Here is an 18,393-nt window from a genome sequence, read left to right on the forward strand (position 1 = left end):
AGAAGGTGTAAGTCAACTACCCTGGCCAGCAAGATCTCCGGATCTGTCCCCCATTGAGCATGTTTGGGACTGGATGAAGCGTCGTCTCACGCGGTCTGCACGTCCAGCAAGAACGCTGGTCCAACTGAGGCGCCAGTTGGAAATGGCATGGCAAGCCGTTCCACAGGACTACATCCAGCATCTCTACGATCGTCTCCATGGGAGAATAGCAGCCTGCATTGCTGCGAAAGGTGGATATACACTGTACTAGTGCCGACATTGTGCATGCTCTGTTGCCTGTGTCTATGTGCCTGTGGTTCTGTCAGTGTGATCATGTGATGTATCTGACCCCAGGAATGTGTCAATAAAGTTTCCCGTTCCTGGGACAATGAATTCACGGTGTTCTTATTTCAATTTCCAGGAGTGTATCTTCCATGAATGCGACACTGCTGTCCGCACTATACTCCACACTTTACTTAATGTTAGCTCGGTACATTTCATTACGTGAGGCCTGAAATCTGCTTTTCAAGTTTGACTACATATTCTCACCCTCAACGACTATTTAGAACACAAATCAATGTCAGCATTCTCTATTTTGCACGTTCATTCATATGTAATTTAGTGGACTGTCAACTTGTGATATAGCCAACTGTGTTGTGTTGCTGAATACACCGGTTTCCTTCAGTTCACCAAAGTTAAGCAGCGTTGGACGTGTTTGAAACTTTGATGAGTGACCGCTTGGTAGGCTACGCGTTGTTGGCAGCTTTCTCTTTGCCTTCACGGCTAAGAGGAGAGGGGGGGGGGGGGGCGGGAGACGTAGAGTTCCTGATCATCAGATTTAGCCCCAAAGTCCTGGATGAAATTCCAATGCTCCACGCAGAGTCTCATGAAGTGATGTGACTCTGTTGGTGGTGATCTGACCATCTGGTGGGGACGTGAAGGTCCATGGCCTACTTCGTGCCTTTCGGAAGGAGTGGGCTATATACCACCACTAGATTTTAATGTCACACTTCTCTCATCATCGTGCAAGCGCGAATGACACTGCACTACACACTAACACCCCTCACATACTCTTAAACATAGAACTCTCACACTTAGAGAGTGAAAGTGCCAGTATGCGCGAAGGACAGAAAAATCTTTCCAGTTAGGTGATTAAACCTGCACTTTGGGGTCTCCTAGCCAACAATACCGTACTACTTTACTTTATGGATTTGATATAAGAATTTTAAAAAGTTTATGTGTCGTTGAGGATTCCTGGTAAAAAATGTGAAGATGGTAATCTAGAATGGTGTGTTATCAATTACCTACTAATTATAATAAATGAAAAGCACAGCGTTCTAGGGGATATATACAGCACTTTTCATATTGTTCTACCATGAAGCGATGGAAGAATCACGTAAAATACTAATAACTAATTGTTATGTGAATGTATGGACATTTTTGGCCAGTGCAGTCATATTTTTTCTTCAAATAATTTACTGTCCGGCATAGTCACAAAAATTTTAATATAGATTAGTGATTCTGTTCGTCAAAGATATTCGTAGATCATAAGACAAATACCCTGGTTCCACACTGACAGGAGTGAATCGCAATCTTTGTCTTATTATATTCGTAGATCATAAGACAAATACCCTGGTTCCACACTGACAAGAGTGAATCGCAATCTTTGTCTTATTATTTTAGGATGGCCGGAGACGGCTGACTGGTAATTTCCTACTGCAATTTTTGTGATTGTGCCGCACAAAAAACCTATTCCTAGAAACATGCAATCACATCCATAACCAGTGCGCCTCAAATGTGTTTTTGTTTAGAATACTTTTTTCCGTTTACAAAACGAAATCTGTGCTTATTTTCTTGAAGTCTGGTCTCAAAAGAAATTAATGGTATCCATTCAATACTTGTCAATTATTTATTTATTTCAGTTCATACTTGGAGTTCTGATGCTAAAGGCAGTCTCTGTGGCATCAAAACCGCAGATGAAGCCCGAGGAAGTTGTCATTCTTGAACAAGAGAACAACTTCAATGGCGTCGACCCCTGGCGCTGGAGGTATTACAGATTTTTCTTGGTTTTAAAGCCTATCCAAATAATAGCTTTAACTTTAATTTCGTTTACCGACTTAAAATCTACGATTAATTAAACATTTCATTCGTCGTAGTTTTGCAATTTCCTTTTCCTGTAGGTAACTGTGAGAGATGCTGAGGTTATTAATGTGTAAATATACAGTAAGGATAACTCTGCTAAGTCTCTGACTTTCAATAACTTTTCCTCTAAATGTCCACCCAAAAGCTGAAAATCTCTCTGTCTCTTCAGCATTTACATCTACATACCCACTCGGCAAGCCACCTGAGGTACCTTGGCGGAGAGTACCTCATACTACTTTTCTAGCCATTCCCTCTCCGATTCGCAGTTGGAATGAGAGAAAAACGACTGTTGCTTCCGTGTAAGCCCTGATTGGTCTTATCATGCCTTTCCATTCCCTATTGGTAACATTAAGATCATTCTGCAGTCTGGCGCAAAAATCGATTCTCTAATCTCTCTCGACAGTATTTCGTTAGAATTACTTCTTCCCTCGTTCACTTCCGATTCGACTTCATGTAGCATACCGCGCATCGATAGAACCTGCGATAAACAAGTCTAGCAACACGACTGTCTATTGCTCCGATGTCTTTTTATCCGAATTGGTAGGTATGGCGAACGCTTCAACAATGCTCAAAAATGCACTGCACGACTACTCATCTGTATATGGGGTGTCACGGTATGAGCGTGCAAAAATTTAACAGGACATAGAGGATGCTCCATTGAACAATTTGGGGTGGGGAAACTGGGATCGGACGAGTCAGCTTAAGGAGATAATAGGAATAAAATTACATAACTGTGTACTCTTTAATTTAAATTAGTTAACTGCAAATACCACCATTGACACACTGAATGAACAATTTGTACCGTGTTTCACTAAACGTGCTGAAACTGACGGCCATAAACCTTAATGAAAGTATGACATCGGCGAACAAGATTCTGACGCACCCAGACAAATATCATGGCGTGTTTCGAATCACATCTCAGGCAGCTACAATTTTGGTAGTTAAGTACATCTCCGTATCCACTGATGTCTCATACACAAGTGACTTTAGGTACGTCTTTAGGTAATAATCAAGGGGATTCAGGTCAAGTGTGCTCGCAGGCTCTGGAAGAAGACCTACCCTTTCAAACGAATGGGCAGGAAGTGCTGTGGGTACTGCCCCATCGTAATGTACTGTACGTCTCTAAATAGCGCTGATTAATGAATGGGTCTGTCGTTGATTCATAGCACGTTCTGTCATGGGACAATGTAAATACGATACAACAGAACAACCTTATGAACAAGTAAAGTAAATAAAACTTACATCACGATTTTCTGCTAATCATGTTCGTCGTCCTTGTTTCCTTGCAGGAAATGAAGAATGTACATGTAAATAAACAGTACAGTACCTGTAAACTTGTAAGCGCGATAGTTGTAAAAAAACTGGAAAACAGTAAAACTAGACAAAGCGGTAGACAAGTTTATTTCCATGTCTCCTTAAGCTGGATTCCCCTACACCAGGTTCTCTATCTCAAATTATTCAGTGGGGCGTTCCCAATGGCCTGCTACATTTTTGCACGCTTCTGACGGAAACACCCTGTATATGAACTACATTTCCCTATAAATCTCCCAGTAAACCGCAGACGACCATTCATCCTCCCTCCATTCGACTTCACATGCCCATTCCATTTCATTTCGCTTTCTAACGTTAGGCCTAGCTATTTAATCGACGAGACCGTGCCAAAGAGCACACACATAATTCCATTCGAATGTCATACAATGGTTTTTCCTACTCATCTGCATTACCACAACTTTTTTCATATTTAAAGCAAGATTCCACTCACCACATCACATAGATATTCTGTCCAAGGCAACTTGGAGCCCCCAGCAGTCACTCAAAGACAAAATTGTCCAGTACGTTACAGCGTCATGAGCGGACAGTCCTAGGTTACTGCTCATCCTATCTTCTGGATAGTTTCTGTGGACAGAGAACAAGAGTGGTCCTACCACACTTCCATGGAGCACTTGTGACGATGACTTTGTCTACGATGGACACTCACAGACCAGTACAACCTACTGAGTTCTATTCCGTAAGAAGTCTTCGACCTACTCAAGTATCTGAGAAGCTATTCCTTAGGCTCGTAAATTTTTTAACAGTCTGCAGTGTAGCACTGTATCAGACACTTTCCGGTAATCTAGAGAAATCAAATCTCCTGTTGCGCTTCATTCGCGGTTCACAGGATATCGCGCGCAAAAACGACAAGTTGAGTTTCGTAGGAGCGATGCTTTCTAAATCCATATCAATTTGCCATTAGCAGCTCGTCTCGTGTGTTCACATAAGTCCATGAATCCTGACTAAGAAATGGAGTTGTGTTTTCACGCAGCAGTGGGCTGCTGCTGCACACCAAAGCTAATGCCCCAAAAAAATAGCAATACCCGTGTAGCAAGGCTGCTGATTGGAGCTGCTGATTGGAGTAGAAGCATTAGTTGTGATGAAAAGCACGTGAAGTACTGGAATCTAATCAAAATATCTCCAGACAGATATTTATTGACCTGTTTCATTACGAGCTAAAGTTTCTGGAGCTCGACGAGGAGTTTCGTCCACCTTACTGCGTTATGAAGAATTATAAACACACTGCAGAACAAAATTGTAGAATAACTGCTTTGAAACTCCGTAATTGTCCCACACAGTGACGCATAAATTTGAAATTTGGCTCAACGATGCCTACAAAGTTTCTCTGCGCCTTCACCCTCCTGCTGAGCGAGCTTCAAACAGCAAGGAGCATGGTGTAGACACGTGCAAAAAAACACCACACCCCTGAAGTTCATGTGAACTGACTTGATCATCAAATGGAAGTGAAAGTTGAACATGCGATGCGACACGTGTGTATGAAACATCGCCAGAAATCGGCCAGCTGGAGTATGAAGACCAACAAATACATTTGCAGGAACATACACATGCATTAACAGCGCTGGAAATCGTAAGTAACACCTAACGATACATTCACAACACGAAACTTGTGCTACGAAAGTGGCGTATAACCTAACAATCAAGAGAAAACCACGATAAAATGTAATATATCAGCATATTGTATCTATCACATAATACGTTTATTGTATATATATAAAAACCATGTATTTCAGGCTACTGATAATGCTTCTCAAATAAATGAAGCGAAACGCGTATGCCAACAAACCAACTGCCATCATTTAGTTGCATAGACGGTACATACCTCCACGACTTTAGAGCAGCTAAGGGAAAGACGGAAAACAGATAAAAATACAGACTAGTTGCCGATGTACTAACAAGAAAGCACTTCTCACGTCTATTTAGCGGTTTGTGATTGCTAATTATGCCAGCCAGTTCGAAGCCAGTCTTTCTAGATGACGAACGAGTTCTCTATTGTATTTACAAACGTTCTTCACCTCCCAAAAGTAAGTAATATCACTCTACATTTAGGAATTTAGTAAAACATGATACTATTTTCAGATGTGTGCAGAAGATATCTAGTTACTATTCAAATACCAAGACACCAATTACAGAATTATACAAGACTCAATGTTTTAAATAGAAAATGAAGAGTCCCATAGTGCTCAGAGCCATTTGAACCATTTGAAAATGAAGTAACTTTCTCTGATATACTCTACAGTTACAGTTCTAAACAAGAATGTGTAAATTTGTTACATGTTCGTGTGTAAAACATCGGTATCCACTATGCTGTTCTAAATAATCATAGTTCCTTGAAATCACAAATTGTCTACGAAATTTTAGCAAAAAATGCAATCGTTTTAGTTATTGGTTTTTAAAACTAATTTATGAACATACGTATGTATGCAAGCATGTATCTCCGTCCTCTGTCGTTCCTACTATCAAACCGACATTCTTCCATATCTCAGTCTTCATCTCCTTCCCCCACTAGAGAGTCCATTTCTCCCATGATTGTGATATTATCGTCTCGCTTCACATACAAAATACCCGTTCTATATCGTCACATATTTTCTCATTCTCTTTCCATCTTTTGTTCCTGACGTTTATATATGTACCTGAACAATTGCCGTCTTCTTTTGTTTGTTGTTGATTTAGCTGAGAACAACCCTATCATTGATTTATTCACAGTATCTCACTTTCTGGCCTTCTTTCCTATTCATGGCAAATGATCGTACCGTTATATCATTTTCTGCTTCTGTTGATATTACTCTATTTTTAGCTGACGAGAGATTCTTATTTTTGCACCATTTCATCTCACGGAACCGTACTACATCTAGACTGAACCTTTCAATTTCGCTTTTCCGATTTTCGAGCTTCGCTACCATCTTCAAACGTCTGACAGGCACCGACTTTTAGAAAGCTATCCCTCCTTTGCTTATTCAATCTTTCCCTCGCTGTCGTCCGCCCTTTGGCAGTCCTCTCCTGGAGATCTGAATGGGGACTAAGCCAGAATCTTTTGCCAGTGTGGAGATCATCATGATACTTTCTCAATACAGGCCACAGATATCCTTGGTTACAATTTTGTCTCAAATGCTGTGGTTTCCGCAACTCCTGCATCTTCATACTGTTCATCATTATAGAATATTCCGACTCTTAGGGGCAGTTTCCCCCGAAAGTTTAGTGGGTTGTCCCGATACTCTGCCCGATACTTGGAATACTTTGGCAAGCCCGACTGAAGAACGAGTTTGACTCCCTGTACCGGAAGTCTCCGGCAGTCATTCATGACGACCGTTATTTTAAATTTTATTAGTTGTTGGGACGAATCTGGGACTCAGGACATTTTAACTGTAAATCAAGGATGCTACCCACCGACAGTGGTTGCTATTAATTTATTGTAATTAATGATTAATTATTGCTGTAATAATATTTTTTTGTTTTTTCTGCTTTATTGTGCATGTGACTACTAATCTACGTGTAATATAGAAATAAAATTTTATTTATGTAACATGGACTTACAGACGGAAGAGCAAAATCATTTTGAGCTAAAGATTTATGAACCTGTTGCAAACCAAGGTGGTTATTTTTGTGAGGATGTGAATGCAGCTAAGATTAGGGCACAGCGCTCTGCAATTGTCATTCGAGCATATTTTCGTGTTGGGGAAGGGTGAGTTAGTAAGATAGCCGTGTCCTGTTCAAAGGAACTGTTTCAGTAAACACCTCAATTACCTGAAGAATACGAAAGAAAACCTAAATCACTATGTGTAGGTGGGGAATTGAAAGCCAGTTCTCTCAAACGCAAGCACAATCTCTCACCACGCGATAACGACTGCTAAGTATTTATATTTAGAACATTATAATAAGGAATTTGACGCCTTCAGAGCAGTTGACCAACCGGAACGAGATAATGTTGATACAACGGTTAACCTAAATTGTACCTCCAAAACTGTGTTGTACAATGAGTTGGTTTTCACTTTCTGAAGTAATAACCGTGAATATTTTCCGCTGGCGTTGCCATACTTTCAGCACTAGTTAACTGAAATGTAGAGACGAACGGAACAAGCATATAATAATAGATACACTGACTAATTCAAATCGGCATATACAAAAACGTACGTAATAGTACTTTTTTCCTCCGTTGAAAATAGAATCTGGCTGCTACTGCTCTTCTCGTTTATTGCGGGAACAGGCATCTTCTTTTTCCTCATATTTTGGTGGTTTGGCCTTCTCCTAACACACTGTTGTGAAGCTTGAGGTCTTCCGTCCATCGTCCCCATCTTGCATCTTGCGAGTATTCTACGGATGGCGACGCTTCTCGCTTCCCGTTTTCCACGTCTTCCGGCTCGCCAGCCTCCTTCTTGTAGTCCCAGACATGTCGACTCCAGCTCCTCCTAAGTCGTCCACGCATGCTTCTTTCTGCTGGGGTCCATGGCCACACTTTCCTTGGCCATCGACTACCGTCCATGCTTTCGGACGTTCTTAGCATTTTAGATGTTTCCTCTCAAGGCATCTGTTATTGGTTTATCGATACCCATAGCATCTCTTACGTTCGTATTTTCTACATCTACATTCATACTCTGCAAGCCACCTGACGGTGTGTGGAGGCGGGTACTCTGAGTACCTCTATCGGTTCTCCCGTCTATTCCAGCCTCGTATTATTCGTGGAAAGAAAGATTGTAGGTATGCCCGTGTGTGGGCTCTAATCTCTCTGATTTTATCCTCATGGTCTCTTCGCGAGATATACGTAGCAGGGAGCAATATACTGCTTGACTCCTCGGTGAAGGTATGTTCTCGAAACTTCAACAAAAGCCCGTACCGAGCTACTGAGCGTCTCTCTTGCAGAGTTCTCCACTGGAGTTTATCTGTCATCTCCGTAACGCTCTCGTGATTACTAAATGATCTTGTATCGAAGCGTGCTACTCTCCGTTGGATCTCTATCTCTTCTGTTAACCCTATCTGGTACGGATCCCACACTTGTGAGCAGTATTCAAGCAGTGGGCAAACAAGTGTACTGAAACATACTTCCCTGGTTTTCGGACTGCATTTCCTTAGGAATCTTCCAATGAATCTCAGACTGGCATCTGCTTTACCGACGATTAATTTTACATTGTCATTCCATTTTAATTCACTCCTAATGCCTACTCTCAGATCATTTATGGAATTAACTGCTTCCAGTGACTGACCTGCTATATTGTAGCTAAATGATAAATGATCTTTCTTTGTATGTATTCGCAGCACATTACAGTTGTCTACATTGAGATTTAATTGCCATTCCCTGTACCATGCGCCAACTCGTTGCAGATCCTCCTGCATTTCAGTACAATTTTCCATTGTTACAACTTCTCGATACACTATAGCATCATCCGCAAAATCCTCAGTAAACTAACGGTGTTATCCAAAAGGTCATTTATATATATTGTGAATAGCAACGGTCCTACAACACTCCCTTGCGGCACACCTGAAATCACTCTTACTTCGGAAGACTTCTCTCCATTGAGAATGACATGCTGCGATCTGATATCTAGGATTCAACCCAATCACACAATTGGTCTGACAGTCCATATGCTCTTACTTTGTTCATTAAACGACTGTGGGAACTGTATCAAACACCTTGCGAAAGTCAAAAAACACGGCATCTAACTGGGAACCCGTGTCTATGGCCCTCTGAGTCTCGTGGACGAATAGCGCGAGCTGGGTTTCATACGATCGTCTTTTTCGAAACCCGTGCTGGTTCCTACAGATTATATTTCTAGTCTCCAGAAAAGTCATTATACTCGATCATAAAAGTGTTCTAAAATTCTAAAACTGATCGACGTTAGAGATATAGGTCTATAGTTCTGCACATCTGTTCGACGTCCCTTCTTGAAAACGGGGATGACCTGTGCCCTTTTCCAATCTTTTGGAACGCTACGCTCTTCTAGAGACCTACGGTACACCGCTGCAAGAAGGGGGGCAAGTTCCTTCGCGTGCTCTGTGTAAAATTGAACTGGTATCCCATCAGGTCCAGCGGTCTTTCCTCTTTTGAGCGATTTTAATTGTTTTTCTATCCCTCTGTCATCTGTTTCGATATCCACCATTTTGTCATCTGTGCGACAATCTAGAGAAGGAACTACAGTGCAGTCTTCCTCTGTGAAACAGCTTTGGACAAAAGACATTTAGTATTTCGACCTTTAGTCTATCATGCTCTGTTTCAGCACCATTTTGTTACAGACTTTCACATAACATCAAAATTTCTTAGGATTTTCTGCGAAGTCAGTACACAGAACTTTACTTTCGAATTCGTTGAACGCCTCTCGCATAGCCCTCCTCACACTACATTTCGATTCGTGAAATTTTTTGTTTGTCTGAAACCCTTTGGCTCTGTTTATGTTTGCTGTGAAGTTCCCTTTGCTTCCATAGCTGTTTTCTAACTCGGTTGTTGTACCACGGTGGCGCTTTTCCAACTCTTACGATCTTGCTTGGCACATACTCATCTAATGCATGTTGTACGATGGTTTTGAATTTTGTCCACTGATCCTCAACATTATCTGTACTTGAGATAAACCTTTTGCGTTGAGCCGTCATTACTCTGAAATTTGCTTTTCGTCACTTTTGCACAACAGAATAATCTTCCTATCTTTTTTCGTATTTCTATTTACGGCTGAAATCGCCGATGCTGTAACCGCTTTATGATCGCTGACTCCCTGTTCTGCCTTAACTTTTTCAAATAGTTCGAGTCTCTTTAACTGCTCAAGGTAGTTTTCTGATAACGCACTTTAAAAAATTCCGCTGGATTCTTTGTCCCTGCCCCCCTTTATAAACATTTGAGTCTCTCAGTCTATATCTGGTAAATTAAAATCTCCACCCAAACTTTAACATGGTCGGGAAATGTACTCAAATATTTTCCAAATTTTTCTTCAGGTGTTCTGCCACAAGAGCTGCTGAGCCAGGGGGCCTACAGAGACATTCAATTACCATGTTTGAGCCTGCTTTAACCGTGACCTTCACCCAAATTATTTCACATTTCGGATCTCCATCAATTTCCTGAGATACTATTGCACTTTTTATCGTTATAAACACACACACCCCTTCACTGTCCGGCTGTCTCTGCGGTATATATTCCAATCTCAGTTTAGAATTTCATTACTGTTTACATCTGGTTTCAGCCACCTTTCTGTCACTCGTACTATGTGATCATTGTGACCGTTTATTAATGAGAGCAGTTCTGGGACCTTTCTATTACCACATTAATATTGTCATTCGCTGTTGCGTTTTGCCTATTGCTACCTTGTCGGGTGTCAGGAGGCGTCTTGTCGGTCCTAGGGAGGGAATTCTCTAACCTAAAAAAACCACATGTGCACTCCACACATACTCCGCTACCATTATAGCCGCTTCCTGCGTGTAGAACACGCCTGACCTATTCAGGGGAACCCTACATTTCTCCACCCGATAGCGGAGGTCGAGAAATTTGCACCCCAGATCTCCGCAAAATCGTCTGAGCCTCTGGTTTAAGCCTTCCACTCGGCTCCAAACCAGAGGATCGCGATCGGTTCTGGGAACGACGTTACTAATAGTTAGCTCTCATTCCACCCCGCGAGTGAGGCTTTCCGCCTTCACCAATTCCGCCAACCGCCTGTACGAACTGAGGATGACCTCTGAACCCAGACGGCAGGAGTCATTAGTGCCGACATGAGCAACAATTTGCAGTCGGGTGCACCCAGTGCTCTCTATCGTCGCCGGCAGGTCCTTCTCCACATCTTGGATGAGAACCCCGGCAAGTAGACAGAGCGAACACTGGCCTTCTTCCCCGACCTTTCCGCTATTTCATAACGGGCTCCATCACCCGCCTAATCAGTAATAAACCCCTCCCCCATTGTGCCTGCTCGGATCTTGCTGAAGGAGCGGCCACATGTCCACTCACAGGCAGAGCGGGCGATGCCACACGGCCAGCCTCCACATTGACCCTACGCCTCGTGCGACGCCAACGCCGCTGAACCTGTGACTCCCCTTGGGGAGAGGGTGGCCCAACCGCGCCGGTACCCGCGAAGATGTCTCGACAGCAGGGACCGTGGGTGAAGCATGTAACACCTGGGGTGTACCATGCGACGCACCAGACTCCCCACTGCCGCTGCACTCCAAAGCAGCAGCCTGAAGACGGCTGACCGCGGCCATCAGCACGTTCAGCTGTTCGCTAACAGTGGGCAGCTCCTCCTGCGTCCGTACACAGCAGTCACACATCCTATCCATCATAAGAAATCAATTTACTGTAGAGAGTTAATCAACTTTTAACTAGACTGCTAATTCACTAAAGGCGGATGATAGCTGACTTGTGGTTACTAGACACTTCTTGTTGGAAACAATGAAAATAAGCCCTAACTGTTTCGGGACTATATTCACAACAAACACGAAATATATGGAACACTACTACTAGTACTCGAAAATTAAAGCTTCCTAAAAGCAAAAACACATGGAAAAAGAAGTGACAAGTAAGAAAAACACTGTCAATACTTAAATTATGTAGCTTGCTCCACAGGTGATGTGAAGCAGACGGCAATTATACATGGTGCAGCTTAAAGAAACCACAACTTCGTCTCCAAAAGTCTGTCTCTAGAGCATAAAACTTATTTCTGATGCTTCTCTGTTACTCACGGATCTGCACAGTACCTAGTGACGCTTTCAGCAACTGAACAACGTATCACTGGTGTGCACAGTCAAATGGTGGCGTAAGTCACAATGCAGAGCTTAGCTCACCCCTGCTTTTAAGGCCAGCAACATAGACACGGACTAGCCTGTATCAGGCATAAAGGACAGCATTACAAGTCAAGCCCAAGAATAACATTCTTGGCAGGGTGAAACCAGGCTATCGAGCATTCAATAAAAAAGTCTGATGGCGGAATGAACATGCGCAACCAGCTGGTTGTTGTTCGAAAGAACTGAGTTCAGCTGTCGCACGGTCGTCCTGTTCTGTTTAAATCAGTACTCAGGTGTTGAGAGAGGTTCTGAGGAGACCAACCCGGAGACTGGGATGCTGTAATTACGAAACCGAGATGCATGTGGCAGTAATTAAGAACTTGTATTCTCGATAGAGCAGCTTTTCCGATGTATCCGTAAATTACGTACATCAGGTGGATCTGATGCTGCTATCAACTTCCACTTAACGTAGAATACGAGTGAAAGCTAGGTAGCTAATTAACTCGATACTCGCGAGAGATTGAACCCAGTCTAACCTCTTACCTTTTGCAGCTACAAGACGAGCGACGGTCAGTCCCACGAAGAGTCTGGAGCACTGACGCCTGACGGGGAGTCGGTGGCGCTACAGGGCGGCTACACGTGGACGTCTCCAGAGGGCATCACCTTCACTGTCACTTACACGGCCGACGACGACCGCGGCTTCGTCCCCACTGTTACCCAGCAGGGAGCAGGTGGCGTGCCCAAGCCTCTGGAGCCGCAGTTCGGCGGAGGTCGCGTGCAGCCGCAGCCACGGCCAGGTGGCTACCCCAGGCCGCCAGGCGCAGGTGCCGACGGAAGCCCAAGGCGGCCGGGAGCAGGAAAATAGGGGATACCCGGCTACTCTGGCAGCGGGGCGACGAGGTTTACAGGCAGAAATCAACGTGGCACTCCATGTAACAAAATCACTAACAAGGAGACCACACGGCAGGCGGACTTTTGTTAATTTTTGTTAAATTTATGGTACGTGAAATTCAGGACACAAATATCAGTCAAGCTGAGCAGATCACTGCAGCTCTTGAAAATTCCCGAGTAAATAGAAGTCGTAGATTTCCGACTATCTTTAATACTCTACTTTTATTTACTTTACCTGTCCAGGACATGAAACAATGCTGATGGTCCATTAATAACTTCAAAAATTAATTACATACAACTTATACATGTCAGAGAAAATTCAGTACAGTAGAAGCAGAAAGTAATAACAATAAAAATACTAAGATTTATATGTAGCACAAAAATTTATGAAGTAGAGACAAGAACGTAAGGAAAAAAAAAGAACAAGCAGCAGGATACTTTTCTTCGTATTCTGTAGAGAGCCCATTATTCCGATTCGTTTGACAGCAGCTTTGTTAACTGCAGCAAGATCACCAGTAGTAGAGTTATCTTGCAGGTTCCTACTGATTGGCAGCTGTTGTTGGTCCTACAGGCCTCCATACTGGCAAATTCTACCACGACTGCTGAAGCCCCGTTTCCGGTGGTTGAGTTTGGACCGAGACCTCTAACTCCTTAGCTTGTTCACCGTCTTCCTTGTCCCATAAATAAATGCGAAAACTGGAACAGAAGAGAATCGAAACGTTTGATATGTAGCGTTACAGATGATTGGTGAAAATCAGGTGGGCCGACAAGATAAGGAACGAGGAGTTTCTCGGCAGAAACGGTGAAGTAAGGAACATACGAAAACACTGACAAGAAGTAGGTACAGGATGAAAGGACATGTGTTAAGCCATAACGGAAAAACCTCCCTGACATTACAAGGAACTCTAGAGGATAAACGCTGTTAGAAAAGACAGAGATATGAATACATCAACAAACAACTGAGGACGTATGGGACAGGTGTTTATCTGAAGCCTACAATACATAAAAAGGGATAAAGTGTCTTTTTGGTTATTCTTTTTTCGTTTTTTTAACTGTTCGATCCGAATATGTACATTATTTAAATTTAAAACCCGTCAAAGATAACGCAATTAACTCTTGTCAAAACTGGACTTTTATGAAATAGGCACGTCTTTTTATTTATAATTACATATCAAACAAAAATCCAGTACTCATTGCAAATGCAAATACTTGATTACAGAACTTTTGCAAAAGATTAAGAAAGATTTTTGACATTAAAAAATTAACATAATTTTCTTCACCTTTATGTATTTTACGCCTTGTGGAAATGCTCGTTCAAAACTTTGTTCCCTAGAAATCAAGCTCACCTTCCCCCTCCCCTTCCTCCAAGTGGCAGGAAGCCCTTTATCACAGAGTCTCGCTGGTTGTCGGATAAACTGGCGTATTAAGGATGGTCTGAAATCTTAACAGTCGGTTTTTTCGAGAATTTTTGAGAGTTCCATCGAGATGCTTTGGTTTATTGATATTTAAATAGTGAACTTCACAAACTTTAAATATAAAACGTGCTAAATTCCTATTGCTGTGAGGTCTCCTTAAAAGTAAATTACAACACAGTAACATCTTAGGGTACCGGTCTGCTAATTTGTCTTTGCAATCGACTGCTAAGCCAAACTTCCAGCTTATCATTACAAAACAAAGTTAAACAATTGCTCCGATGTTGGTTACCTGAATAGTATTGTATGTGTAAGCGAATTAACAAATACAATAATCTTTTAACATACAAAAAACGTTTGTCATTCATAGACTGAATGTGAAGCAGTTCAGAATGATGCCAGCTTTGAGCTGCTGCAACATTCCAATACGCTGCCACGATTTAGTTGCTACCTCTATAAATAATCGTGGAAATTTTATTTCCACAACATTAAAAATTTTTGTCACCATTGAATTTCTACAAAATCACTAACTGTTTTGACCATTGCGTTGCTACACCCCTGCAACATGCTACCAGCATTGCATTTCAGAACCACTGCAAAAAGTTACCTGTCTAGATCTGCTACACACTATCACAATGTGGGCACTATTGAGTCGTTACATCAATACAAAAATATTACCACCTCTGACTTACTATTACAATGGACACTGCCGCCAGCATTAAAAAGTTACAACAACGCATAACCATTGCTACACCACTGCAGGATTTTCCACAGCTGAGTTGTATCACCACCGAGATTTCTTTCCACCCTTGAGCTGCTATACAAGTGTAAATTCTGTCACCACTGATTTGCTAAACCAGTGCTATAAATCAGCATCATTGAGTGTCTACATCACTGCAAAATATTGTCACCACTGACTTGCAACAACATTGCAAAATGTTGCCACGATTGATATGCGACATCACAGCGAAATGTGGCAAACATTGGCTTGCCACTGCAATGGTTAACACGTGAGCCGCTTCTTCAATGTAAATAGTGCCGTCATGAATTTGCTACGCTTCTACAAAACGATAATACTACTGAACTTCAACTTAACTGGAGACTATTGACCCAATTGGGTTACTATGACATATGTTGCCAACAGGGGTTGCTATGTAGCTATTTAAGTGTGAACTTTATTTTGTTGCTAGACTACTGCAAAATTTTGGCACTGATGAATTTCTATTTAAGAGTAAAATGTTACCGCTACTCAGTTACTACACAAATACGAAATATTGCCACATTGAGTTGCTACACTGCACGAGTTGGTACCACCAGTGATTAGTTTCACGGCTGCAGAATGTTTGTCACCACTGAATTGCTACTTAAGAGATAATTATTGCCACCTCTCTTCTGCTGCACAAATGAAAATCAAGCCACAACAGCAACCCTACATTACTGCATAATTTGGCCGATGCTAACATGCTACGTGGTTGTAACATGGCAACCATTAAGATGATACACTGCTCGAAAGATGTTGCAACACCACTATACAATATACGGCTATCGAGTTACTACACTACCGGAAAATGATGTCATCATTGAACTGCTACACCACTGTAAAATACTGCCACCACTGAGCAGATACACAGTAGGAAATTATTGTCAGCATTGAGTTGCAAGTATAGCGAGACCTACCTCTTTCATGTGTAGTATATTCGGGTAAATTCGAATAATGTATGTGAAACACCACTCTACTCCCCTTAAGTCTTTCTTTTTGTTTTTCGACTTATCAGTGTTCTGATTAGTTTGATGCGGCCAAAGACGACTTACTCTCCTGTGCCACCCTTAAATCCCAGAGCAGCAATTTCACCCTACATCGTCAACTCTTTGTTGGATGTATTCCAGTCTCTGTCTCCCTCTACAGTTTTTGCCCTCTACAGCTCCCTCTAGTACCATTAAAGTTATTCCGTGATGTCTTAACAGATATTCTATTATCCTGTCCCTTCTCCTTGCCAGTGTTTTCCACATATTCCTTTCCTCTCCGATTCTGCGCAGAACCTCCTCCTTCCTTACCGTAACAGCCCACCTAATTTTCAACATTCATCTGCAGCATCTCATCTCAAATGCTTCAATTTTCTTCTGTTCCGATTTGCCCACAGCCCATGTTTCACTACCATAGAAATTTCTTCCTCATATTAAGTCCACTCTTTGATACTAGCAGATTTATCTTGACCAGGAATGCCCTTTTTTGCCAGTCCTAGTCTGTTTCTGATGTCTTCTTTGCTCCGTTCTTCAATGGCTATTTTGCCGCCTGGGTAGTAGAATTCCTTAACTTCATCTACTTAGTGGTGCTGAGTCCTGATGTTAAGTTTGTCGCTCTTCCATTTTCTATTATTTTCGTCTTTTTTCGATGTACTCTCAAACTATATTCTATACACATTAGACTGTTCATTCCATTCAGCAGATCTCGTAACTCTTGTTCACTTTCACTCAGGATAGCAATGTCATCAGCGTATCGTATCATTGATATCCTTCCAACTTGAATTCTAATTCCACTCCTGAAGCTTTGTTCTATTTCCATCATTGCTTCTTCGATGTACAGACTGAACAGTAGACTACATCTCTGTCTTACATCCGTCTCCCCGTGTAGCTTATCCCTATTTTTCTCAGCATTTCGAACATCTTTCACCATTTTACACTCGAACGCTTTTTCCAGGTCGACAAACCCTATGAACGTATCTTATTCTTCCTTCCATTATCAATTGCAATGTCAGAATCGTTTCTCTGGTACCTTTACCTTTCCTAAAGCCCAACTGATCGTCATCTAAAACATCTTCTGTTTCCTTTTGCATTCTTCTGTATGTTATTCTTGTCAGCAACTAGGATGCATTAGCTGTTAAGCTGATTGTGCGTTTATTTTAGCTCTTGTCAGCTCTTTCAGTCTTCGGAATTGTGTGGGTGATATTTTTCCGAAAGTCAGACTGTATGCGGCCAGACTAATACATTCTACACACCAACGTGAAAGTCATTTTGTTGCCATTTCATCCAATGAGTTTAGAAATTCTGATGGAATGTTATGTAACGCTTCTGTCTTATTTGATCTTAAGTAGCCCAAAGCTCTCTTAAATTCTGGTTGTAATACTCGATCCCCTATCTCTTCAAGATCGACTCTGGTTTCCTCTTCTATCACATCAGACAAATCTTCTGTCTTCAATGTACTGTTTACACCTATCCGCTCTAGCCACTGCATTTAGTAGTGGAATTAATGTTACCATCCTTGCTTTCAGTTTCAACGAAGGTTGTTTCGACTTTCCTACATGCTGAGCCAGTCTTTCCAACAATCATTGCCTTTTCGATTTCTTTACATTTTTCATTCAACCATTTCGTCTTAGCTTCCCTGCACTTGCTATATATGTCGTTCCTCAGCGGCTTTTTTTTCTTTATTCCTGAATTTCCCTTAACATTTTTGTACTTCCTTCTTTCATCGATCAACTGAAGTATTTCTTCTGTTACCAATATCTCCTTCGCAGTTACCTTCTTTGTATCTACGTTTTTCTTTACAACTTCTGTGATTTCCTTTTTTAGAGATGTCCATTCCTCGTCCACTGCACTGCCTATTGAGCTATTCATCATTGCTGCATCTATAGCCTTAGAGAATTTCAAGCGTATCTCATCGCTCCTTAGTGGTTCCGTATGCCATTTCTTTGCGTATTGTCTCTTCTTGACTAATGTGTTAAATTTGAACTACTTTTCGTCACGACTACATTGTGATCTGACTCCTTAACTCCCTCAATTACGTAATGGATGTTGGATAAAGTGAAAAACAAGTTAGCTCTGGGCCATTCAACCCCTGGGTGCCATGTGAATGAACCCTATCAACAAATATAAAAAAATACGCATCCAACCAAAATAACTGTACTATCTTCTGACAGTGGATCTGCCATCCTTAAGAATCAAACACAGATAGGGAGGA

The 18,393-nt window shown here is 41.9% G+C and overlaps 1 protein-coding gene across 1 annotated transcript in view; it reads left to right on the plus strand.

Annotated features, from left to right (window-relative positions):
- LOC124544659 (flexible cuticle protein 12-like) overlaps positions 1-13,238 on the plus strand; it is a 32,783-nt gene extending 19,545 nt beyond the window's left edge. The window contains exons 2-3 of the mRNA XM_047123277.1: positions 1,902-2,026; positions 12,688-13,238. Coding sequence (XP_046979233.1) covers positions 1,902-2,026; positions 12,688-13,000 — 438 coding nt within the window. The 3' untranslated portion in view covers positions 13,001-13,238. The remainder of the gene's footprint in view (positions 1-1,901; positions 2,027-12,687) is intronic.
- The last annotated feature ends 5,155 nt before the right edge of the window (positions 13,239-18,393 follow it).

The sequence above is a fragment of the Schistocerca americana genome, chromosome 8, assembly GCF_021461395.2.
Source record: "Schistocerca americana isolate TAMUIC-IGC-003095 chromosome 8, iqSchAmer2.1, whole genome shotgun sequence".
NCBI classification, from domain to species: Eukaryota; Metazoa; Arthropoda; class Insecta; order Orthoptera; family Acrididae; genus Schistocerca; species Schistocerca americana.